This window comes from Blennius ocellaris (assembly GCF_963422515.1).
Source record: "Blennius ocellaris genome assembly, chromosome: 4".
Taxonomy (NCBI): Eukaryota; Metazoa; Chordata; class Actinopteri; order Blenniiformes; family Blenniidae; genus Blennius; species Blennius ocellaris.
The window spans coordinates 23,642,477-23,669,630 of record NC_137653.1 but is presented as its reverse complement, the minus strand read 5'-3'; the positions used below and the strand labels follow the sequence as shown (position 1 = coordinate 23,669,630).

The following is a 27,154-nucleotide window of genomic DNA, read 5'->3' as shown; positions in this document are numbered from 1 at the left end:
TTGTATAAACGTAAAGCAAATTGGTTAAAATGGATCTGAGGCCCCATTTAAACAATGACCTTTTCAAGTCATTGCGGAAAACCTTTGTTGCATTTTGGTTATCCCGTTACATGATAATGGTGCTTCCAACCACTAAAAAGGAAACCTTTCTAAACTGGCTCCTGAGGTGGAACCTTTTGAAAATAATCCACTGAGACCCAACTCGGATGACATTTCAAGTGAAAATGTATTGTTTTTACATTTTCATTCAAAACATTTTTCATGTTTTACACGGCAAAAGAATACTGAAACACTGAGAAAGATGGTCTTAACATTTTCTTCCATCTACACAGAGACCGGATCAGGGTGTATTCAAAAAGTTCCACCTTGAAAGTCTTTCCGTTTCCAGTGGTTCCAAACAACGTTGCTGTGTAAACAGACACTTGGAACGCAACAGAAGTTTTCCACTTTCCCTTGAAAACATTGTTTTGTAAGCGGGATCTTCGATTCAAGGAAATCTGTTACAACTTATTTAGCAGTGCTCAAATTTAACAATGGACCATCAAGTTTCTCATCTTTCACGCCAGAACATGATATTGTTTATAACAGATGTTTGCATCAAAAATAAGTGCAGTAAAATCATTAAAATAGCTTGAATATACTTTTACATTTCTTGAGGATAAGACACCTCATATTGTGAAGGCATGAAAAATGAACTACATGTCAGGGTTAACTGCAGTCAACAGTAAACTGCTCTGAATACACAAGGAAAGCATATACAGTAGAACCTCTGAGGAACGAGCAGACAACCCGTACTGAGTGGACACATCATGTGCACAGATACATATTTAACTATTAACACATCATAATGAGTCGACAACCTGCCGACGGGACAATGGACAGGTTTTACCTGGCAAATTTCAAGCTGAGTGACACTGAAATGGCCAAGATACTTGAGCTGGACCCGATTATTAGAATGTTCAGGCCGTTGGTGCGACATGATTGCGTCTATACAACACTCCGGGTTCACTTCCATTCTCCTTCCATAACGTAACGTAACGATCCCGAAAATCCCCACCGAGGATCGGAGCCTTACATACTGGGTGGATATCGATTTTGACGTGATGCCTACTCAAGTTTCACTTTCACTTTACAGCAGAGAACATAAGACCCGTGGGCCAAAACCCACCAAGAGTCTCCAATCTGCTCCCACCAAGCAAGGAGGTTATAAAGGATTTATACAAAGTTTTTTTTTTTACATTTCATTGTATTTTGCACCAGAATGCCTCATTAAAACTGACTTAATGTTGAGATTGTTATCATTTTCAGTAACTGTTCGATATTACAAAATATAGACAATTTCATTCCATATACTGTGACCACAACAAAAATAAACTTTGAAGTGTAAATTTAAAGGTTATTACAGCAATATTTTACCAGTCTGGTCCACTCAGGATGAAACTGGACTGTATGTGGTCCCTGAAGTAAATTAAATCTTATTTAATAATTATCTTGTATACATCTTGTATACGTGTGTATATATGTATTTATATTGTATACATCTTGAATTGGTTCAGTTATGTACTTTTAAATAACCAGAACATATTTGGTGTTTGCTTTGTTCAATATCACCTGGTCCTACAATTTGTCCTCATGACCCGTCCATCCAAAGAGAGGACACCTGTCTTCAGCCCTGGGATATAAGTGTGTCCCTACATCAGAGGTTTCACTGCAGTCAAAATGACGGGGATCTCTCATCCTCACTTTTTGTGACGCACTTGTGTTTGACTTGTCGGGCTCCCGGAGAGGCAGCCTGATGAGCTGTTTATTCGGTGCTGGCACACTGCGCCCGGGGCTTTTCAGAGGGTTAACAGCTCTCGGAGGTGGCGTGACTGAGCCACCCACTCCATGTACATAAACTTGTATTGTGCACACTTGACTTAGGTGTCGAGTGAACCATGGTTATTACCACTACAATGTGCAGTGTGGGAGAGAGAGAGAGAGAGAGACGATAACTGTACCTCATGTCGATATGTGACGAGAACACAATTTACTGAAGAAGAAAATGCAGTTGCTACAATTGCCCAAGCTGATAGAATCAGAATCAGAATCAGAATCATATAACATACTACATAGTGAGTACTGTGAACAGCAAGTGTCTTTTCCTGCTGAGATACATTAGTATAAACACAAGCTATTACCTTCGCTGTCGAATAGCAGCTCAACCTCCTTTGTTATTTCAGTTATTTGTCTATGATAGAAAGAATAAGGTGACGTAATATCACACTAACTTCCTTTGAGGTCGTCTTTTTAAGCAAAAACGTGACAACAACTAATCCGTTAAAAGAAAGTGTTACGTTTACACTTCAGCAGTGGACACACTGACAACAATGTCGTTAGTAAGTCGGGCCAGTGGATGGCGCCGTTGCTTGTTTTTGCAATTAAACCGCACGGACATTGTTTGCAGCGAGCAATACACTATAAACGTGAACAAAATCGATAGAACACGACATTCATTTGGACTGATTATGGATTGGACGTGTTTGTCTCAACTATAAAACAGCTGTTATGGACTACAAAACTAGAATACAGACCGCGAAAACTTTCCACTTCTAGGAGCCGTCATAAAAACTTCATGGATGCATTGGATCCGCACAGCAGTGTAGCGTAAACGGTCCCCCAAAAAGTGATGGAAGTTTTGTGGATGCACTCGTTAAGAGGTGTGAAGAGGAAAATGGAGCTTGTGTTGGTCATGTAGCCACACTACCAACTGAGGTTTGATGTCTGATGTCTGCTCAAAAAATTGTCATATCTTACAAGAATTTTGATTTTAAAGTGAGGTATTACAGTAAAGCTATTTTAACAGATCATTACCTTCGTATTTAGCTGTAAGGCACAATAAAAAAAAGCGATTCTCTGCTCGTTCTTCAATAAACAAAATGTGTACTTTTAGCTCCTTAACTGTTTTTACCTCCACAGATGTGATACTATTGTAGGAGCTCAAGAAAGTGAAGAAAATGGTCTGTGATTACTGTAATTTGGGATTGTGTTTCGGCACTAATAAAGTCTTTTATCTCCTCAGAAAGCAAGGCTTTATCCAGAAATTGAGTCATATTAAAGCAGATTACAGGCACGACTTAAATCCAGTAGAAATCCTACATGTTCAGTGTGTTAAACAAAAAAAACAAAAACCCCCCCCAAAAAAACCCTGCAAGACAGGAAGCTATTGAAGGCTGCTGTGAAGATAGGCATAGCCCTCAAACAGCTGCACTGTAGCTTGAGATTCCACTTGTGTCGCTGATGATACGCTGACAGCTGGCTGCATTATCCTCAACACTTCACACATGACTTCCATCAAGGGGATTTCCAAAAAAAAAGTCACACTTCAAAGAATCCATCAGCTTTATTGCCGTGGCACAATGAAAACGTCCTCTGCTGAGATATACCGCGTGACACTCGGTCCTCTCGTGCGACTGCCAAATCAAAGTCAATTACCCGGGAAATGCGGCACTAAGACGCTGTTTGGACTTAGTCATTAGCTCCGTTATGACTTTTAGTTTAAGGACACCGACATATGGGCACGATGTGTTTGGGGACGACGTCCCCGGGAGAAACCGTGACGCTGAGGTCCGTCCCCCTGGAGGACAGGATGGGGTCAGTAGAAACCCAACCTTAATAGGCTGTGACACGGTGCACTTGGTCAGCACTGTCTGGGTCTCGATGCTGACATACGGGCCAAGAGACATCACCCTGACGTCTTTCCTCTACATACACTCTCTGACCCCGGCCTTATTAGAGCGGCACTGATTTTTTTTTCTTTTCTTTGGATCATGGGTTAGACAATCACCAGCAGGGCTAAAGATACATCTCTCTTCTTTTATTTTTTTCTTTCTTTCCCAGGACACTCTTGAAATAGTGCACATCCTTGTCTGCATCAGGGTAGAATAAAGAATAGAGGAGGAGTATTGTGCATTTTCAAACAACCCAGCTATTCGGGGCACTGCTTCCAAAGTGAAATATATCGTCCATGTGTGTTTTTTGTTTTTTTTTATATACACTTGATTTCTTTAGAGGGTGCAAAAGAGAAAAAAGTTGGATGTAAACACTATTAAACATGAGGACAAAAAACCCCCAACATTATCTCCTCCAGGCAATGCAGGGCATCGCTATTAAATGTGACTCGATGAAGTGTAAGGATACGTACTGAGCTGATACTCCAGGAGGAATCCAGTCAGAATCCCATTAGGCTCCAGCGGAGGGGCCCAGGCCAGCGAGACAGTGTGCCTCTGTACATCTGTGACCCTGAAAACAGGATTTTTCTCCGGGACTGTGGGTGCAGTGAAGGTAAAGCACAGGAAAAAAGTTGAGTTCTGCAACCCAGTTTCCTCGGCTATTATTAGATTTTCTCTGAATCGATACACTCCATGCCGCTTCTTCCACAATCCTACCTCCCTCTGGGGTTCTGAAGTGGACAGGATGGCTTCCCGGGCCGCTGCCCCGTCCGTTGAAGGTCATGACGATGAGGCTGTATTCGGAGAAGGGCGTCAGTCCTGGTACCATGGCGTGGCTCCGATTCCCCGGTAAGGTCAGCGTTTGCTTTTCCCCGTGGCTCTTCTTTGAGTCCGCCAGGCTGTGCAAACGCCACCAGTTCACCTGCACCAGGAGAGAGACAACATGACAGCGCGGCCTTCAGAAGCCTTGCACCTCATTCATATGTGTGTGAGAGGACGTCAAGTAGGAGGAGACAAAGTGGGGGTGAGAGAAGCAAATGTTTGGAGCAAGGTCAGGGCCCTTCCATTTAAACTGTGTTTAAAAGCAGAGGTCTGTTTTTGAGGTATTACCCTGTAGCCTCCCAGATGTCCGTGTAACTTGTCCTTGTGTACTCGTGTCCAGCTAACCTTCGCCACGGAGTTGTTCATCACCTCTACTGCTACATCGTCGGGTGCAGCGGAGGGAACTGCAGAGGAAAAAAAAGCACATAAGAATCAACAGTCCACTGCAAAAACTTACAAATTATAGAGGAAAGATATGTAATGTGAAGCTATGTGTAGACTTCTTCGGCTAATAGGTTAGGAAGACAAAACTATTGCACTGACTCGTCGTCACCTATTCACTGGAACAAAATCTTAGAGCCCCGCTTACCCGACAGAGTTTCAAGTAACAACAAATAGTTTTTCTGTTTTGTTTCTGAAACAAAAACAGAAAAACTATTTGTTGTTTCAAGTAACAACAAATAGTTTTTCTGTTTTTGTTTCAGAAAAGTTCTGCATTTACATGGGAAATGGACAGAAAACGAAGTTAAATTGCCATTCCTGGTGAATCTAAACTATAAAACTACCAAATCCCAGGACAATATGGACAGGGAGTCACGTACAATAGCAGCGTTATCTTGAAAGGTTGTTTTCTGTTTTCAGGAAATGGGGTATTCTTGAAAAGTTCCACCTTGGGAGCCACTTCTGAAAAGTTGCATTTATAAGGGCACGTAAACAGGCACCCAAAATGCAATGGAAGTTTGGCATTTTTACTTGAAAGCTTTGTCGCGTCAACGGGGCCTAAAATTCACAAAAACTGTATTTTTCTAAATTCACGTCTGAGGACACAATAATGGAGAAGTGTTATGACCTGATGTGACTTCCTGCGGACAAATCCAGAAGAAAGCTAAACAGAGCAAATACGATCACCTTACAGACATTTGCCACAGTCAAGTGAGAAACCCAATCATGTATAAAACATAACATTTGAATAAATGCCTGCACAGGTCGACTTTAATATGGAGCTGAAAACAACAGAATTGATTTAGAAAACCTTGCAGGTAGAAAGTTTGGGCCTCTAATGTGCAAAGGAAAGTTGCTGTGGGTCCCTGAATGGAATAATAGCCTATATTTCTGTGCTGGGATCTGGATGGATTCATTGCAAGGGCAGAGCCAAAGATTTGTTTTTAGGAGGGGGTACCAAGAGTAAAACTCAAAGAAACTGATGTCTCTCCGAAACCACTTAAATCCTTCAAAGAAATGAACAAAATTCCAAACTTGCGTGATTCTTTTTTGAGGGTTTGCTTTACAAACACATTACACACAATCAAAAATACAGACATATACAATAATTGAAGTTCAAATTAAGGATGCACCAATGCCGATACCATTGAGTCCGATACTGCACATTAGGTACTCATACTCGTAAAAGATCCCCGATACAACCTGGGGAATATTAAATGAAGTCTTGAAAGTAGATCAGGATGAGTGATGTTCAAGGTTTTCATTTTTAATGTTAATGAGAATGACAAACATGAAGCACACTGTTAATTACCATATTTTCTGGCCTATTGAGCGCACTTGAATATAAGACACAGACGTCAATTTTAAGAGAGAAAAGAAAAGAAAGTTCTGAGTTACGTGATGCACCTGAACACATCACCTATGTATCAGTAGCATGAAGCTCGTTAACCCGTAAAAATCCATATATCAGTTGCGTCATTGTTTAAGCTACAGCATCCAAAGCATATGAAAAAGGGAGCAGCTTATAGTCCATAAATTATGATATGTTCTGCCAAAATATCAAGAGGGGGCGAAAAATACATTGCAATGACATCAGCAACTTAACGACCAGAGATATTTAGACCAGCAGCATTAGCCTGATGTCGCTCATTAGTTTAATTGCTCAGTGGATCCTGGAGGACTTTACTCCAAGCCGTGCTAAAATGCTACATGCTACAAAGTTTCAAGGCTCACACACCAGCAATGCTACATGCTACACATGACTGATTAACAGTAGCAAGCTGGATCATTCAAGGCAGTTGGATTTTGATGTAGCATCGATGCAGAGGCTGTGCGGAGGTGGTTTGTGGCAAAGCATAGCCTTTGCATTTTGTTTGTGAATGAATTAGACTTCGACTTAATAAGTACTCAAATCATTACTGGGTATCGGGCAAGTGGCCAAAATATCCGTGCTTACAAAAAGTGGTATTGGTGCATCCCTAGTTAAAATGAAGAGAAGTCATGACTCACAGTCCTCTCCTGAGTATCCGGTTACTATCTTGGGCTCGGGGCCCCAGCCCTGATGGTTCCTGGCTTGAATCTTGATCTCATAGGGCACAAAGGTGGGCGTGTTCCTCACCACGAAGGAGTGTCTCTTCACCGTGTGCTCCGTCCAGTTCTCCTCCAAGTCCTGCCGCCGGAGACTCACCTTGTACTCCAGACCGGGGCCATTGTGCTCGATGGGCAACAGCGGCTGAATGATAAGGGGTAAAGAAAGCCAACAATGATGTGACGGTTTTCATAGAGACTTCCACAGTTGCATAAGGCGCTTCTTGTGTTCCACCGCTCAATGTCACTGTCTCTGTGGGATTAAAATGACGAGCTCATCCAGTGAACTGTGCCTGGAACAATGTCAGTATTTTGACCCACTATCTAATAAAACAATTGAACATAACGGGGCTAGCAACGGGGCTTTTCTTTTGATATGAGGCTTGTTAAGACATCGGAGATGAAAAGATTCGTGTCCTCAAAAGAAGTCAGCCTGTGAGAAATGGAAGGAGATACCATTATCCACAAAAGCAAATCATTAACAGTGGGAAAGCTCATGAATCTGGGACTCAGGAGCTACGTTACCATGACAGGGCGACCAGATAATAAGTGAAGGAGAGATTCATCTTCTTACAATAAAAGGCGAATATATTACTACGAGTGTTCAAAGAAAATTTCCCCTTTCATAGGCCTCTTTTCTCTTTCTAATCAAAAGAAAAAGAAGCAGCTTTTAGTAGAAACTCATTCACAGTGATGCCAGAAAATGGCTTTTCTGAAGATTTGTCCTGCAGACCGACATATGAGAAGTGGGCCATTCTTGTTTCTTAAATTCCTATTAGTAATTGTCTATGAAACATTGATAAAACTTTTCTCGGAGAGAAATTCTTTGACTGACAAAAAAAAAAAAAAAAACATAGTTGAAGTGAATTATTCACTCTGTGAAGGTGCTGAAAGAGGATAATAAAAGACCAAACTGCTATTTCTTACCTCCCAGTTGATATCCATTTCATGTGGCAAATGACCTTCGATTTTGATATTTTCAGGGTTCCTGTCAGGGGCTGTGGAGAAGAGGGAATATAGATTTTGTCGGCATTGTTAGTGGTAGAAATAGCGAAAAAAGGCAGAAGCACAAGAAAGCAGATTTTCAACCAGAGAGGAATCAATTATGTAGCAGATGTGAGTGTTTTAAAGTTCACAGAGCAGCCTTGTTGGGAGCTTAAGTGGCCTGAAGCCAACAATGAGAGTGCAGAGGAAGCCTCCAACCTCGGGCTACGATCTTGTATCTCTCCGTGGGCTCGCTGGGCGGGCCCGTCCCGATGCCGTTCACGCCGGAAACTCGAAATCTGTAGTCGACGTTTCCGTGGAGTTTGAGCGTGGCCGAGTTGTGGTTCCCGGGAACCCGGAGCAGCTCCTTCCAGTTGCCCGGCTCCCACTGACTCTCCTCGAACTCGATGATGAACTCTGTCGACAAGCACGGAGACGATCACTGCTGAGCGGCTCCTGCATGTGGCTTGCTTATCTAACCACCGAGTGCGTAAGGAAAAAGAAAACTCCTGCACCGGGGGCTTGCACGTTCCTCGGGGAGAGTAATCATAATTCGTGCTCAGATAAATCAATAATGGATTCACGGCGTGTTAGATGGTATCAAACAAATCTATTTACATGCAGGGCGAGGCCGCCAAGAATGCGGATGTCATATTAATGGGATTCGCTGCACAACATGACCCATTCACGGTGTAGCATCTGCGCTGACACCTGCACACATGGATGCTTCTCTTACCTGTGGTTGAGCTGTTGTGCTCGTCCCCGGGGAGCCATTTCAGCTTCACACTTTTGCTCTTGTGTTCAGACAGAAGCAAGTTCTCCGGTGCGTCGGGGACGTCTGAAAATCATCAAAACAGCAAGGTTGTGAACAGAAAAATAAAAACAAAACTCACAGACACATCAATCTCCACAGCGACACAAACACAGACACACACACACACACACACACACACACACACACACACACACACACACACACACACACACACACACACACACACACACACACACACACACACACACACACACACACACACACACACACACACACACACACACACACACACACACACACACACACACAGAGGGAAGAAAATGTTCAATCGAGCCATCCGGAGAGCCAGGGGATGTGGAACCAGCCGCGATGTTATGTATTGTTTCTTCACCACTTGGACGTCAACACTGTCCGGAAAATGAACAATTGACGGAACGGCTGCAGCGCTAATAAAGCCACGGTCTGCGTTTTCATGCTTTGCTTTCCCTGACATTTTGAATCCCTTTGGAAACATCAGTGACACACTGGGGGTGGGCAGTGCGAGTGTGTGTGTGTATGTGAGCAGGAATGGTGTGTTTCCCCTCACCTAATACCATGAGGAGAGCCGACGCCGTGTCTCGGTCCACCGGCGTTCTCGCCACACACGTGTACACGCCCTGGTCCCCGTGACTCACGTTGATGATGTGAAGAATACCCTCCTCCACCAAGTATCTGTTGACAGAACCATCGAGGCGCAGTATTGATTGACAAAAAAAAAAAAAAAAAAGTGAAAACGTTTCTTTAGCTGGGATTAGTCCGGCGCTACTCGGACAGAAAATAGCAAGAAATCGGTTCCCTACCTTGAATCTTCGGTGTAGTTGAGGCCTATCTCCATATCATCTTTTTCCCACAGGAGCTCAAAGTCATTGCTGAAGGACTTGTCGTACTCTGCCAGGCATGAGAGTTGGGCCGTGGTACCTATTAGGATCTGCTGGTCCTCTGGGGGGGCGCTTATTCTAGTGGGATCTTCCGCAGGGAGGAGCGCAGTAGTTACATTTCAAGGACTGTGAGCCACTACAAACAAACTTTTTCATTTTAAAAGGAAAAAAAACAAAAAACTGAGTCAAGCTGTTTACCTTTCACATACAGAAAGGCGTTGATGGCGGACGATCCCTCCGTGTTTTTAGCCACGCATGTGTACTGGCCACTGTCGCCTTTCTCGACTCGGTCGATCTCCAGGGACCCGTTATCGTGAGTGGTAAATCTGGGTCCCACCACCGATTCAGAGGAGTCTTCTCTGCTCCTGGAAAATATTTTGAATTTCAAGCAGCCATTAAGTTTTGAGTAACCTTTCTTTAATGCATTGAATGGTGAAGCAAAGGCTTTTACGCTTGAATTTAGAAGTTTAGAGTTTTAGCTTCTGTTACTATTTTCTCATTTTGTTGAGCAAGAATGGAACCCGTTTTTTTTTCTGCATCTGTAAATTCATGCAATTTCATGTTGTTTTCATACAACACAAGCACGAATCAGTACAGAGGACAAAGGAACCTGTTATTGCATTAGGTATGTGGTTTCTTTTTTTTTCATCATCAAGTTCAAGCTTGGTTGCCATATGGTTGAGATCACAAGTTAAAATTCAGGAAAGATCTGATCAAGTCTGGAGATACCTTACGGCAATGATCGATGTTATTACATGACAGCTCAATGCAACCAAGCAAACTATTGTGACACTACCTATTGTAATGTATATTGGGTTAACTGATGATTGTCTGAAGGGGTCTTCAGCCTTTCTTCCATCTCTCAGTATGTTTAAGAGTGTCCATTACCAAACACTGACTGACTGTAGAAGAGGGGGTGACCTTCAACTCTGATTAGTGGCCATCAAAATGTAATTAACACACGTTAATTCTGGAGAAATTCCACTCAGACACTGTGGATTTATGGCGCGAGAAGACCATAAGAATGAATTAGTGTGGGACATAATGCTTCATCAGTGTTGGCATAAATAGCCAATATGTGACCACTTTGATACAACCGTTACTCAGGTTAAGAGCCACTACGATGCGTTATGTGTGTCATTGTCTTGCATTGTGTGTCCTCAAGCAATTGTGTTAACAAAAGGTTAGCCAAACTGCATGTATAAGCACAATCCCTATGATGTGGAAAACAAAACTTTTTGAAAATGCTTTGTCTCCATCTCCATGGAAATGGTAAAAGAAAATGCATCTAGTAAATAGAAAGAACAAGTAGAAAACAGTTGTAGTAAATAGTTCTTTTGCACATGCTGAACATGGACAGTAACAACAATAGCGACCTGCAGGGTGGCAGGTATGTTTCATTACAAAAACACCCACAAGCACTAGTCACCCTACATGAAAGCAACATTGTTTTCCAGCATTTCTGCCAATTTTCCTGTAAACAGCAAGACCCTCGGCCCCGCAGCTCCCCCCGACCACTGCCCTGTGTGGCTGCTACCAATGGGTTAATTCAAAAATGTTTTTACTTGGTGTACACGGGGCGTAATTGCAAGTGTGAGCATGTGCGATTGTATGTTTCTACGTTTGCCGTGTGATGGACTGGTGGCGTGTCCACGATGTATCCTGCCTTCACTCATAGTGATCAGCTACAGCTCTTCAGACCCAAAGCTCAATAAAAGCTAGATTAGAAGATGATGGATGGCTGTGTCCAGCAATGTGTCTCCACCCTGATGTGAAGGCTATTATGGAGTGTGACACGAAAAAGCAGTACAAAAAAAAAAAAAAAGAGGCAACAATTGACATTCATCCTCTGGCCAACAAAGTGTAATCAATCAATCTAAGAGACAGTGGAGTTTTTGAGACGAAATTTAAGAAAGAGCTTCTTGGTGTAATGCGATGTTTAGAATCGGGTGAAGGGAAAAACATCAGGAGTCATAATGTTTTACAGGTTTACAGCATTAAAGCTTAATACTTCAAATGCGATATTAGTAATAGTCTTACTGGATAATGTGGGAGCTGAGAAGAAATAGGTACACACTTGTATACAGAATCAGATTTGACTGACACTATGACTTCTTTGAAGCAGCAGCAGGTCAGGGATAAAAGAACACGGCTGCAGTGAGAGAAAAAAAAAAGGGACTGTACACATCCACCAGCTGAGATCTACTGCTCTCTGCTGGTGCGTCGGAGCCAGGAGGACGACGCTCGCTCACCAAGTGATTGTGGAAGGAGGAGAGCTGAAGACCTCGCAGTGCATCGTTACTGCCTTCCCCTCCACGGCAGAGTAATTCTCCTCACCCCGGGTCAAAATCATGGGGCGCAGATCTGTGAAGACAAGCGGAAGAATCTAATCATCAATCAGAGGTCGGCAGAAGAGCACAGGAGCTGGAGGAGAGTGGGAGTGCACTTGTGGCAGCCAGTCAAAAACAACAGAGAGAGAGAGAGAGAGAGAGAGAGAGAGAGAGAGAGAGATTAAGTCTGCAGTTTTCGGGATGGGAGGAAGCAGATAGCTGTGAGTTAATCGAGGTGACAGCGCTGTTGCCTTACCTGTACATTAATTGTCGGCTCCTTTCTGTACAGAAAACAATTCAGCTGTCGGCTTGTCAGAAAAAGTTGCGAACAAGTAAATGGAATCAAAGGGGAAAACAATGGAATAATGAGTGAGCCGAGCACGTGCACGTTATCGGTTGTAGCCAAAGCCTCCCATTAAAATGGTCTGTCTCCTCTAATTGTTTACAAAGGCAACCGCTGGGACTCTGCATGCACAGACTGTCCTGCTTTATTAACTCCTGTGTCACCCAGAACAAACTCGGTTTTTCGCCGACTGATGGAAAGCAGCATTCTGTCTTCTGCTTCTATTTTTTTTTCTTTTTTTATCTACACTTGTAAAGCAGCACATGTTTGTCTTATGGCACTGGAATTGAGGGAGGGGAGGAAACTTGTTAGCATATAAATGGCAGGGAACTGGGCTTGTTGCTCCACAGGGAGAAACCGCTAGCCTGAATGAAGGAGTACAGCTTGTAGACAGCACTCCTTCCCTGGGTTCCTCGCTGCTTTATGGGCATATGACGGCGTCAGCGCCAGGCTCGCCGGCTCCACGCATCAGTCAGCCGCCTCCCGGTGACTCACCGCAGAAGTCTGACACTTCCAGTCTCAAGCACTGCCAGACAAATGCTTTGCAGAGATTGTATTTTCATGTACATGATGGCGAGGGTGATGAGAGCCGCGGCTCGGGGTAATGAAAGCTGTCGCACTCACTCATGATCATGATGTTGGCGTTTGATAGGAGCGTTCCGTGTCTGTTGGACGCTTCGCACTGGTACACGGCGCTGTCAGAGGCCTTGGCGTTATGGAGAACCACGGTGTCGTCGAATGCCCTCCTGTTAGGTGCTGGGGACTCTGCACCAGACCAAAACACGAAACATGAAACACATCACAATCATTAAAAAAGAAAAGGCTTAAATCTTCAGTAGTGTCATCGTGACACGTACAGGATAGAAACATCTAGATCTTTGCTGTTAAGCAGATTTTAGTTCAGGGGCCACATTCAGCCCAGTGTCATCTTGAGTGGGCCAGACCGGTAAAAATAGTACTTTAGTAGCCTTTAAATTTTAACTTTAATGTTTTTTTCTTTGTTGTAGTGCAGCGTATACATGATGATGTTTATTTTTCACAAAACCAAATGATTACTACAATCTCAACATAAAGCCATTTTTAATTAACCTCTGTGGTGCAAAATATGGTCAAATGTCCCAAAAACGTCTCCTGTTACTGTTGCATTATGCATGTTTTTATAAATTTGCCCTGACAGCATGGTTTTGAGGCTCATGCTGATTTGCTATCTTGCATAGCAGCATCACTTATATCTCAGCTCAAGTATCAGTGTTGTGCTGTGTCCACTACTCTTAGGAATTAAAACATTCTTGGATTCACATGAATGAGGTTGGGTAACACTGAATGACGTAGAACTATTTAATACTGCTGTTGTGCACATGTGTTGGAGCAGTGTTTCAGAAAAGTTGTGTTTTCCTTTTTCCATGAAGACTGAGTCAAAGCATTTTGAAAACATTGTCAGAGTATCAAACAAGTAGTTCTAACTTCTGTCCTTTTAGGAAACCCTCACAGCTAAAGATACACCTTTTTTGATTAAGCAGGAAACTTCAATACTGCTGTTCCTGCAGATAAGCAGGAATGTTGGCTTGCTATTTTACAACAGATTCCTTGTTTTGCCAATTTCTGACTGTCCAAAAGTAAATCTGTGTGAAGATGATATCAGCTCATAGAAATCAAAGATTCACTTCAGGTTGCTGTCATATTCTACAATAAATAAGGACACTCAAAATTGCAACCCACTAGTATTTGACAAGCATATGTGACAACAAGAAAAATAATATCGCCCCTTTAAGAAAGAAAACTCCAATTTTTCTCATTTCTGAATCACGTGTCTGCTAAGCATCTGAAGCTAACAGAAGACTGTCAGACTGGTGACGGACAGCTTACAATAAAACCATCAAAATCGCCAAAACTCGACAGCGACATCACTGACAGCGCAATTTCAGCGCCGATAGTTCAACTGGAGGATCGAGCGGAACACTTGACACGGCTGTGACAACCTCTCGCCGCCAGCTCTTCCTGATTCTCTTCATTCATCAAACTCTTCATCCTCAGCCGACACCCGTTCAGGTGACGCTGCTTCATCCGCCACTCTCGGCTCCCTTCAGAGCCACCAAAGGCTTCACACGGTTTTATTTCCTCCATATGCGGAGAGGTAGTCCCAGCACACGCGGGACAAAGTGGTGCTAAAAATAAAGTTTTTCTTCTTAATTTTACATGAAGGAAACACTGTGAGGAGATTTAATTGGTCACCAGGGGGGAAGGATTCCCTACAGGACCTCTGCTAGAATAACCTGGATTCAACAAGCAGAGACTGTCTGCTGGCCTTTTCAAAACCATTTAAAGAGCACCTCACACCCTTTTTTAAAAAATTATCTGTTACCGATAAAACAAACCAGTCTTGATTTCCCGTTGAGGAGATAAGTTCAAGCTGTTGGTCCGACTTGACCAAAGTCGTTGCTTTTTTCTTGAAATGGTAATCTGCTGCATGCAGAACAGCTGATAAAACGACTGCAGAGGTTTGTTAGTTTGTTTGAAAGAGTCAAAAGCTTAAAAAAAAAAGAAGCTACAAATGCACATGCAGTAAGTGTAAGTTCTACAATACAAAAGCGCACATGAGATTTAGTCGTTTACACGACAACGTTTTAAAAACGACGTCCATTTGTGTCATAAACGTTACCAGATGGATTGCCGTATAAAGCTGCCTTTAGTGGCTTTACCCGTGTCTAAATAGATGAGAAATAGTTTGAGGAGTCAATGTTCATTGGCCATTAATTAGCTTCTACCAATTTATTTGGAGGCATTTTAAAGAACATCAACACACACAGTGTGCTTTTATTTTCCTGCTCCAATCAGTGCGGTCGTCCCCGGTCGCTGTCAGCGGAGTGGAACGTGAGCGTGTTGAGCGACTGACCCTGCAGAGGCACGCCGTTCACCCTCCACGTGGTAATCGGCTGAGGGATCCCGCCAGCGGAGCACTTGATGAGCACGTCTGAGCCGATCATGCTGAGCTGACTCTCCGGTTCGAACTCCCACTCCGGAGGCTCTGGGAACACACAGTCAGCACGATGTTATCACACTTGACGAGTGTCAGCACCGGGAAGGGGCTCGGCACTGACGGGGGTGGGTGGACGGTGGGATCTCTGGAACGGTTACGTAACACACACAATGGTGCGCTGATACGAGCCACGCGGGTGACCCAGGACTTGCAGACATGGATTCCCGGCCGTCAGCACTCTCATCACAATCGCTGCATGTACAAAACAGCCATTATTTGTAATTTTCGTTCATGCACTACCTGGAAATGATTCTCTCCGACTCCTCCACAGCCGACATAATGCTGAGCACAGTGTGATGCTGAGACATGAAACAATCCAAAGCTGGGGAGGCTAGTGTTATTTAAACAATGTTTGATGGAAGAATAACACCTACACATGACGGTACATGAGGAGGATTTACAAAAGCTCTGCAACTGTACTGATGCATAATTATGCCCTCTTCTTCCAACGTGCACAATAAACCTCGCACGCAGCGAAAGTGTATAACACTCAGCGAGCAGTGCGGGTAAAGTGGCGCTCTTTACTCAAGAACCGCACTGGAGAACCAGGGCTTTATTTGAATGTTCCCATTTGTATGCCACATTATACGTCTGCTCCCCTACAAACCGCATTTATCTCCACCTGACAGCTATGATTACAGTGATTCTCTATACGGAACTTAGGAAGTTTATAAACTGTTTAAGTGAGCTGCGTCATTCTGCTAACACGTTTGCTCAGGACAAAGAAGGTGATTCCTTGAAGAGGAGACTGGAAGGGGATGGGATGCACTTTACTGCACCTGCAAGCTTCAGGCTGATGGTTGCATTCACCTCACAGCCAGAATAACCCCGGTTCAAGTCCAGTGTAACTGACAGAAGGTCTATTTCAAAAATACTCCAAATGCAGATCACATATAATGCTCAGGCTGGATGGTGGCATTGTGTTTAGCACTGTCACCTCCCAAGAAGAAGACCGCTGGTTTGCATCTCCGTTCAAAGTTCTAACTATGCATGCATGCCTTCCCTCTACGTACACCAGTTTCCTCCCACAGTCCACAAATATTTGTTATTTAATATGTTATAATTGTTGACTCAAACCTACCAGAGTGAATGTGTGTGTGTGTGTGTGTGTCGTGATGGACAGGTGACCACCTGGACAGTGCTCTTGCCTCATGGTCGGTCAGGAGGTCTAGTGTAGTCCAGGTATTATGTTTTTTGCTCCCATAGATCAGAAACACAAGTTTTTGTGAGGATACCTGATGATTTTCTGTCGAAAATGCCCCCTTGCATTTGCACCGTGATTGACTGGTAACCTGTCCTGTCCTTTATCGCACCTCAATTGAGATGAGCTCAGTACCTGCCATCCAATGGACGGATAGATAGATTGTCATGGAACACGTGTCTTTGTTGGCACATGAGTGCTTTGTTGTGTTCAGGGGAAAGGTAAACATTCCTCTCAGCATCATATCAATTTTGATATTTGAGGTTTCCAAGTCTGTTTCATTGTATATTTAAAAACTATTTTTTAGGATAAGTGGGGATATTTAAGGATAAACGGGCAATGAGAAACTGTTCACGGCAATTTTCTTTTGTCCTTGTAGAAGCTGTGAGAAGAGGCCAGTTGTCGATTTGTAACCTTTGTGCTGCTTTTGAGGGGAATAAACCTATATTTTTTGTCACTATGACTGAAGAATCCAGGATCTGGTCATTTTGCTCTTATTCACTTACATTCCACACTATCAGAAGTGTAACATGGCTGGACAGGTTGACCCCTGGACCGTACGAAAGGCAGCTTTAAACCTTCTCAAGTCACTGCGATCAGAGATGAAAAACAATATAACAGTTCATCCTTGAGCTAATATGACCACCATTTCCTAATTTCAACAAACTGCCCTCAAACATCCAGGTGATCACAACTGAAGTAAAGACAGGTCATTTGAAAACTTGATGACTTCCATCATATGTCAATGAAATGCCCCAACAAATCCTTGTTTAAAAGTCTCTCTGCTATGATGCATTGACGGTTTACATCAAGGATTTTAATGAATCCTCCCCATTTAAACAGACCAACACACATTATGAGGACCTTATAGGTGGACGTGAGTCAGTGACATGTCATACAGCGTGCTTCCCTCTTTCTTACCCTCCACTGTCACTGTGAAGTAATGGATGGCTTCTCCCAGCCTGTTCTTCGCCTTGCACATGTACTTCCCACTGTCCTCCTGCTCCACTCTCGGCACAATCAGCAGCTTCCCGTGATTCTCCAGCTTGGCTTTAGTGGGAAGCTGATGGCCTATCTTCATCCACTCCACCTGTGGAGTTGGACTGAGAGAGCAGATCAACACTGAACACTCAGATGCAGCTTGTTTGCAACTTAGAAAGGATCTGTTGCTGTTATTTTTGAAATAATACAGTCAGATTATGAAAAAAAAGATGATTAAAATACTGTTCTGAAATCACTTTTTAGAGGTTTTAATCAGTTTGTGTAACTCACAGTCCCTCAGCGATACACTCCAGCTTCAAGTCTTCTTCTTTAACCAGCAGTACCGCCGATCGTACACCAGAGGGCGTCAGAAGAGAGGGTCTTCTCTGTGGTATAGCGTTCGCTGTGAAAGCGTGTCAGAAAATCAATGGCCTTCATCTCGATTCACAATGCCAGGCTCTGTGCACACCGAAAACTAGAAACTTACCACTTCCAAGACTGTCACTTGATTCTGAAATGCAGGTGGAAGACACCAACGGGGAGGAAAACCAAAACATCAAAGAAAAAAGTGAAAATGAGGACAAAGGGCATGCATAATGGGAGTCATCACAAAAATGCAACAAAAAAGCAAATAAGATGCACATGAACAAAGGGAACGTGACACTGGGATGGCTTTTGATCAACGTGATGGCATCAGGAAGACGAAGGGGACCTACTTGTCTTGACGACGACAGACATGGCCGTCTTCTGAACGATGGTTCTTATTCTGGGGAAGGCAGCGAAGCAGCAGTAGTCTCTTCTGCTGTCCTTGTCCACGGCGTGGGAGAAGTAGAGGTCTCCGTTCAGACCCGTGGAAACTCTCTCGTCCTGCTCGATGTGCTGCAGACCTGAAGACAGCGAGGCCACATGAGTACAAACACAATCTGTTGATTTCTTCTCAAGCAATGCTAAAAAGCAAATCTTTTTCATGTTGAGCAGTGGTGAAACACAACATTTATTCAACCTATAATAAGAAGAAATTAAAGTCTTTTTTTTCTGGACTTACTGAAGAATTATACAATGTGATGACTCAAAAAGGCAAAAAATAGACAAAAGTTTGGACAAATATGCATATTTGTGTGAATCATTTTCAAAAAATCTTCTTTCACACATCAAATAAGAACTGACCTTAACCTTTCAACGTAATACAAAGTAAAGAACAATCATTTCTCTTAGAGCCCCACCAGATACACAGCTAAAGTTCTGGTAATTATGTTTTTTCACTATTGCTACATGACGAATATTCAACAATAAAACACTACCAGTTGATCGGATTTTGCCTTTTATGCTTACTGGAGGTGGAGGTCTTTAAACTTTAAAAGTGAGAGTAAAACAAACATTTTAATCATCTAACTTTTAGATTAGTAATTGATGAGGCAGGATAAACATCCACCTTTGAGAAGTAAATAATGTACCATTAAGCATAATGAAATATACTCTAATTACATTTTTTGGTCCTGCGCCATCAAAAAGGTGCCCACCTGGAAATTGAAGACCACTATTATATACTTATGTATGAAGCATTTGTATACAGCTTTTAATTGTTAACAGACTGCAGAAACCTCTTGATAATCATCACTGATCTGCGAAGAAACAATTAACTGCCGAAACACTGAAACTGAGGACAGAATGGACACTACAGCGACTGAGTGTCACCAACTAACACTTAAAAGTGAAAATGCTTAAATCTTGTGAAGGAGCAGATATTCAGTGAAATATCTCACATGACTCCATGACCACATTTACTGTGCAAATATTTCAAGTTGCAAGTAGCGTAACACACATGTAAATAAAAACTTTCACAGACCAACACTGAGTTTCTCATATTCACTGTGTTAATGCTTACTGATAGTCATCCAGTAGATCTGCAGAGGTGGAATTCCTTGAGGTGGATCACATTTTAAGACAAAGGGCTGGCCTTCCTCCACCACAACAGGGTCAAGAGTCTCTTTTGGGAATTTTGGGACGTCTTAGGAGACAAAAGAAGAAAGGAAAAATGAGTGAGTAAATGAAGGGAAAATAATTGAATTACAAACAAGGTGTTGTAGTTCCTCTTACTACCAAAAGATGGTAGTAACATCCTGCTATGTTGCAGTATGAGTTTTCTGAGCTGTACAATTTAGCAGGTTGAATTCTGTGGGGTTTTTTTTCCCTCCCCAACTTGACCTGCAGGAAGAAAAGCAGACATCACAACTGAGAGCCGAATGCACACCTTTTTTTTTTGGGGGGGGGGGGGGGGGGGGGGAGAGAATATATCAGCTGGACTTGAAGGGGAAAAATTATTTTAAAAAAGTAAAAAAGAAAATGATGGAGAGGCCCGATCACATTCAATGCACCTTCCAGTGCCGAGCAATGGCTCAATGACTTTCTGCCACATCCAATGCAATGAAAGGCTCACAATAGAGAAGTGCAGTCATTACAGAGGGGCTGCCGGCTCTGACTCACTCTGAAAGCACTGTAACAGAGCACCTTGCACACGCACGCGCACACACACACACACACACACACACACACACACACACATGCACGCACGCACACGCGCACACGCACACGCACACGCACACGCATACACACGCACAAATGTAAGTTACTCACTGGGAACAATGAACTCAATCTCCTTCGATATGGCCGTCCCCACTCTGTTTGAGGCGTAACAGCGATAGGTTCCCTGGTACTCGGTAAGGTTCCCATTATTGGGTATCACAAAGGTCCCAGAATCCTCTTCTTTCATCAAGCGGGGGTCGAGGAAGGGGTCGAATTCCTGACCATTCTTCGTCCATCTGAATCTGCACAAAGAAAGTCAGTATGGAAATGTGGTTAAGACCGCCGCATTGCTCATTTTCCAAGACCTCCAGACTGGAGTGTGGAAATCTGTGGATGGTACTCACTCTGGCTCAGGATTCCCCTTGGCTTCACACGTCAGGGGGTAGCTCTCATCAAACGGGAAGGCGATGAGTGAACTGGGCGACTGAGCTGTGATGGTGGGCAGCTGCTCGACTGCGAGATGGACAAACAAGTAACAGTGAACATGACGGGCACGGCAATCGACGTCACGATGTGGTTCCCAACCCTTCTGGACTTTGATCGACCTTCGTCACAGGTTTCGAAACTTCAGGGTGGATACTTTGGATTATGGAAGGAAGGAACTACATAGAAAACTATGCAATTCTGATGAATTTGGTGGTTATTTAGAGCTTTAAGAAGTTTCAGACTGAGGTGCAAGTACGAGTACTAACCTTGAGCTGATTGCTGATGAAGAGTTCCCATACATGTACTTCTATCTATCGGTCGACCACAGTACTTGTCACAAGTACTTGTTAAATGTTATAAAGCCAAATTTATACTCAAAGTATATGTAAAGGCTATGCATTGCTGCAACCCACCTCGGGACAGCCTCTGCATTGACGCTACAAACACGTACAACAGCTTTGAAGGCTCCAGTACACGGCTGCATCTGCTAAAAGTTCAAGGTCATTAAACCCTTCATTCAGTCTCCTAAGACTTCATGAAGAGAAAGTCTTTCAAAGGTTTCTCATACACCTTTAGACTGGAATAACATGTACCCCACTGTCTCTTTAGCTCTGCTCTTCAATAGTGTTGTAACAAAAGTTAGCCTTGAAAACTCTATTGTAATCTGTCAATGAACGCAGATTACAACTCTTCAAGCTAACTGTCTCTACTCTGCTGGTTTAGAATCAGGTAATAACCCACAACCTGCAGCTCCAACACTCTCAATGGCAATTAAGAGGTTTAAACCCACCAGATGAGCCGTTTGCCGATAAAACTCTCTTTCATTTGACAGAAAACTAAATGCTTTTATGCTCCTACCAAAGAGGCAAGTTTGACTTTATAGAAACTCATTAGGACAAGTGAGAACATTTGTTTCTTATGAAATATACAGGTTGCTCTTTACAACTGAATTAGATGTGATTTCACCATTTACTTTTGTCTTTGCAGGTTTCAATGTATTTGATTACACTTAAAAAAATAGTAGTAGTCACATCTCATGATGAAGGTGGAGTTTATTACTGGAACTGATGGAAATGTACTGCAGTTCACAGAAGTTAGTGGAGGCATACAAACCCAACATGTCATCAGGAAAAACAAATACTCAAGTACGACCATCTAGGTTGGGAACCGTTGAATGAATATTGTAAAGTATTAATGTATGTGGCTCTGTCAGGAAGTCCTGGAGATCCACAGCCACACGTGTTTTCAATGTCTCTCTTCTCCAACACATAGAATCTCTTCAGAAAACTTTACGGTTAAACCACTACTGAGGCATTACAATCCAGTTGGAGAGAGTTGGGACATGTATTGAACATGTAGGACTGGGGACCACCAAGACCAGGAAGAGACACCACTAATCTAGATCCAAAGCTCTCTCAAACAGTGGGACATACTCCAGATATCAACAACAGAATGAAAGGTGATCATTTGAAAATGAATGAGTCATTCTGTTAAGTTGGTGTGTTTCAAGCATATCTTGCTTCAGATGGCGTTAATGATTTGGGGCGTATTGTGAGGATGGAAAGCACGCTGCAGACAAATGAAAAGCTGAACCACGAGTGACATGGAGTCATGACTGATGATACAGGCGATCGCTATCCAACACATATGGCTACCGCTGAGCTCAACAGCCGTGTCGGGAAATGAGGAAAGAAAAAAAAAAGGCCGTCACTAATAGGAGCTACAGGATGGCAGAGCGAACTTACTGTTTATGTGACCTAAAACTATTTAATCCAAGGCAGCAGGGGGGAAACAAACAACACAAAAAAACAGCAGTCAGCAGTTTGGGGAAAAATCCCTTCTTGTCTCTATTCTCTATACAGCAACCCTTTCCAATGCACATGTGTAATGCAAAACACATGAAAAAGAATTCTGACAGGGAGCTAAAATATGTGTTTGGCTTTTTAGTGAAAACCTGTTTGAACAGTTCTTTATCAAGCCCTTAAGAGATGATTCTGAATAATTTAGGAGGAGAGGTTTGATATGCGTTTCCAAGGAAACTGGGATACGCGCAGATCTGATACACACACAAAATAAGCGATTCAAACAAGATAATGGCTGTAAATATATTCAAAAGCACAAAATGCTTGACGATTGTAACACTTCTCGATGGTGTGCTTTATTTCCCTCTAAATTATTCAGCACCTTAGATAAAAGCGCTTCAAGGACAAACTCTCTGAGACAATAAACAAGCCATTTACACTTTTAACCTTTCAAGAATGATTCTGCAGGAGTATTTTTTTTTTGGTGTTTATTAAGTGTTAAGCCAGTATGCTTGTGATTTGTGCTGAACTGTGATTCAACATGCAATGCACTATGTAGACGAATTGCTTTTTATAGCCTGAACAGACACATATAATGGGAGGAATTGCTTAAAAGAGCTCTTTTACTATTATCCCGTAGCAAAAATGATTATCCTGCTGCATTGAAGTAGGATAGCAGGACCAGATGCTGACTCCAACAATAGCATTTTATTACTGTTTAAAGGTGGCGAACTATGTATTAGTACCCATTTACAAGACATTTTCAAGTGAAAACGCAAAACTTGTGATGCATTTTGGGTGTCCGTTTAAATGACAATGATGCACGGAGCTGCTGAAAACACAACTTTTCGAAAACCCTCAGACTTTGTCTCTGTGTAAATGGGGAAAACACAACTTTGATGAAGCCCTGCTGCTGCGCATGTGCACCATGGCCCTAGTAAACAGTTCTTCTGCACATGCTCAGTAGATGGACAATAACAACAATGGCGGCCTCCAGAGTGGCATGACTCCCAGTCTATATTCTCATGGGACTTGGTAGTTTTGGTAGTATTGAGGTTTTTCATGTGATGTCAGAGGTCTAGTGGTAAAACTGGGCCGGCAATTTGAGATGTACACGCACTTTAGGCATAATTTGATTCGATATCAGAGGTGATGGATATGTTCATAACAGGCATGAATCCTGTCCAGACCCCGAGAGAAGAATGGATTAAAGCTGTGAGGAGGAAAGACTCTAAGACAACTAAGTACTTCAGACGATGCAGTGGCCATTTTATATCAGGTTGGTAGTTTGTTTCTGTGGACCGTTTGTAATGGTTCAATTACAGCTAGACTCTCCTGTTCCAGCCTCTAGACTGTGGTCGGGAAACACAGAGGAGATGAACTTGTGCTCTGGGACTAACTTCTGTCATAACATCAGTAAACAGACCAGGAGGAACAGATGTGGCTCATCTATCTCCAACTGTGCTTCTTTTCTCCGTCCAGGCGACTCACAGCTGTGGGCAACATCACTGTCTGGCTTGCTGACATATTCAACACAGTTAAAAATACATTTGTCACTCCTGCTAACTGCTGTTGTATGATAGTGTTTTTAGCACTACCGCAGACATCCAAAATGGCGGCACAACGATTAATGACATCACTTAGTCACGTGAGTGAAAAACCTCAATAGTTGAGAGTCACCTGGAATTGCTATCCAACTTTGCCCTCTGTCCATATGAATGCCCAAGTACTCACCATTGTTAATGTTTATAGCGTTTTCTACATGCATGTGTGTGGGGTTCCATTACTACAACAGCACTAACTTGTGGCCCGGAGTGCTTGCTACATCATTTTCAGCATTTCTTCCATTACCATGAAAAACCTATTTTGTTTTCGAAATGTAGCCGTGTAAACGTGAAACTATTCCAAATGGAAAATGCAACAACAATGCGTTTTCATTTGAAACATTGTGTAAACGGGGCCTAATACTCAGTTTAACCTGAGGATGAACTGCCTTTGTGTTATAAGGCCCATTTATTCTATGTCCAGATGTACCAACATTGATAATCCTGGTCCAGAAGCTGCTGTTCAGAAACCTTCTATGGATTGATTCCTCAGCTCTGGCTGTCATGTTTTTAGCCAACAATTAGCCTTCTTTGTTTTGTTTGCTTCATCACAATAACAGTTTCTCTTGTTTAATGAGCTTTAGTTTAAATCATGCTGTGTAGTATTTATTTGTGGAGACATTTGATTTGCTCTATGTTAAATACAGCAGTGATGGAGGTCTTTCAGTGGTACTGTGGCAGCATGCTGTTGTCGCATCGTGCTCACATATGTTATGTACATATTTTGACATATAAGTCAATTATTAATATAAGCCAAGTCACAAAAAAATGGTGTGGCCTATTTTCTGGAAAATACAGTTATTATGTAAATTGATTTTTCCTCTCCTGCTGCCATTACAGGTATTTTAACCCTCATTTATAACAAAAGAAACATAATAAACAGCATTTAGTTGTAATTATATATAGTTATTACTATATATATATATATATCTTGAGACAGAGTATATGTTATTACTCTGTCTCAAGAGATCTCCAACAAATTAACCAGAGTCCCTTGCTGTATTTTTTACCTCATAAGTGCTTCATTATTGAACTGATACTAAACCTGTCATGAGGGATCTAAGAATTCTCTAATAGATTACAACAAATTGAATTTTAACGAGACATCTGAAACTTAAGTGTGAATAGTGAAAGTTGTAAATCAAGTCATCATTCCGGTAGGTTATCCGCCAAAAAAGTTAATATCAGACTTACAAAGTAAGACACAATACATATTTAGACTAGCTGTTAGAGTCTCCCCCCCCCCCCGCAAATTGTAGTCCATACATTACGGTACATTTCCTCAGATGACTCTGGACAAATTATTCAAGTTGTACTTAAACCCACTGTGCAAGACTTTAATGATTTCTACACCGATAGCCGACTTCAAACATTAGCGATTAAACCCTCGGGGAGATCTCACTGTGAGCAGACTTTTTAAAGCCGGTGTCTGATATAATATCCCTGTGATGGTGGGATCAAAGCGCAGAGATTCAAACATAATGGAGGTGAATAGAGTGGAGTTGTTTATCGAGATGATACAGGAACCACCGTTTTAAAGGGAATGAATCATTCCAACGACAGGCAGTGTCTTTAATTCTTTGAGGAGATGTGCAAAGTGTCGATGCTCACCTTCCAGCGGGATGTCGACGGCTGCAGTCGCATGGAAGGCGCAAATGCAGCAGACCAGCACGGCAGCCGGTCCCGGGCTCCTCTGCGACCTCATGGTTTCTCTGTACGATCTCGTATGTTGGCGGGGAAAAACGAAGTCTCTCCTGCGTGTCCTCAGTTCATCTCTCGGCTGCTCCGAAGGTGCCAGTACCTGTGGAGGCGGCGCAGACGGAGAAGGCCCCATGAATCCACCCACGCGCTGGCAGACAGACAGGCGAACCCCAAACACAACCGAAACCACCCCCCCCCCCCTTGACCGGGAAGTCTCCAGTCAGCCAGGCGTAACCAGGCACATTTCTATCTGTTCTCTGGAGTTTTCAACTCTGAAGTGATATTCACAATAAAGTCTGCTATCATCCTCCTCCTCTGCTGCACACTTCCACAGAGGGAAAAGTCCCAGAGTCCTTCTCTTCCGTGCCACAGTGGATATAGATAAATAAATAAACTAATGCCTGTAGATTTATTAATGCATGGCAGATGTTCAACATTATCCAAGGAAAAGAGGCACTTATTGCAGCCAAGACTGAAATCAACATCAGAAATTACCATCAAAGTGAGGCCGATTTAATCGCCGTGCCTGTTTTGATCTGCGCCTGCATGTTTCTGATAACAATGACTCAAAGAGATTACCAATGCAGCTCCAAAATAAAGAAATACTGCAGCCCGTGGGGTGTGAGACATAAGAAAAAGAAGAAAAAAAAAGTAGTTAACAGTCAGACAGAGTAAGCTGTCTGCACTCACACACTGACAGGCTGCAGAGTTCAGAGCGCGGCATCATTTTCCAGCTAACAGACCGGAGTCTGGACCTGTAATGAGCGCATGATGGGTCCGGAGTGCAGAACCACAGGAGGAGGAAGAGGAGGGATGGAGGGAGGGAGGAAGGAGGAGAGCGATGTATGGGAATTGTAATGTGTGGCAGCCTCTGGAGTGCCAGTTCATTAGTCTTCCTCGTGTTGGCCGTGGCCCAGCTTAGAGGGTCACGCAGGAGTAATTAGCTCAACGTAGATCGTAATAACAAAATAAAGTAATAAGAGCAAAACACTGGAGCTTTAGGGGATCGTTGAGTCAGTTTTGTTGGTCTACTGGGAGTCTTGATGGTGTTCATGTAGAGTAGAGATGATTTAATATGCGAGGGGGCACCACGAGCACGGGTCCAGTGATTATGAGCTCTGAGTCACAACCGATTCAAGGAACGAGACGATGAGCTTTACACTCAACAACTTTTCATAGGATTTTACTGTTGCACATGAAATTTCAATAATGCATTCAATAATTAATGGGCGGCACTTTTCATTCTTCATTTATTTAACAGGCACAGTGCTCATCAATCAAGAGGAGGAAGCTATAAAAGAAGAAGGGTTTGTCAAAAGCGGTAAGCTTTCTCCAAAACAGACATGCTGTCTCTATCAATACATACCAAAGAGACAAGCACAAGTAAAAAAAAAAAAAAAAACATGGAC

At 42.8% G+C, this 27,154-nt stretch overlaps 1 protein-coding gene across 1 annotated transcript in view; it reads right to left on the bottom strand.

Annotated features, from left to right (window-relative positions):
• Positions 1-25,749, bottom strand: part of chl1b (cell adhesion molecule L1-like b) — a gene marked incomplete at its 5' end in the record, with an annotated part of 47,769 nt that extends 22,020 nt beyond the window's left edge. The window contains 21 exons of the mRNA XM_080494462.1: positions 4,184-4,306; positions 4,428-4,632; positions 4,821-4,936; positions 6,984-7,206; positions 7,989-8,059; positions 8,265-8,462; positions 8,782-8,883; positions 9,407-9,531; positions 9,660-9,825; positions 9,936-10,102; positions 11,990-12,101; positions 13,035-13,175; positions 15,304-15,435; positions 17,570-17,751; positions 17,921-18,032; positions 18,346-18,516; positions 19,515-19,637; positions 20,264-20,454; positions 20,557-20,665; positions 22,384-22,401; positions 25,656-25,749. Coding sequence (XP_080350588.1) covers positions 4,184-4,306; positions 4,428-4,632; positions 4,821-4,936; positions 6,984-7,206; positions 7,989-8,059; positions 8,265-8,462; positions 8,782-8,883; positions 9,407-9,531; positions 9,660-9,825; positions 9,936-10,102; positions 11,990-12,101; positions 13,035-13,175; positions 15,304-15,435; positions 17,570-17,751; positions 17,921-18,032; positions 18,346-18,516; positions 19,515-19,637; positions 20,264-20,454; positions 20,557-20,665; positions 22,384-22,401; positions 25,656-25,749 — 2,881 coding nt within the window. The remainder of the gene's footprint in view (positions 1-4,183; positions 4,307-4,427; positions 4,633-4,820; positions 4,937-6,983; positions 7,207-7,988; positions 8,060-8,264; positions 8,463-8,781; positions 8,884-9,406; positions 9,532-9,659; positions 9,826-9,935; positions 10,103-11,989; positions 12,102-13,034; positions 13,176-15,303; positions 15,436-17,569; positions 17,752-17,920; positions 18,033-18,345; positions 18,517-19,514; positions 19,638-20,263; positions 20,455-20,556; positions 20,666-22,383; positions 22,402-25,655) is intronic.
• Between the last annotated feature and the right edge of the window lie 1,405 nt (positions 25,750-27,154).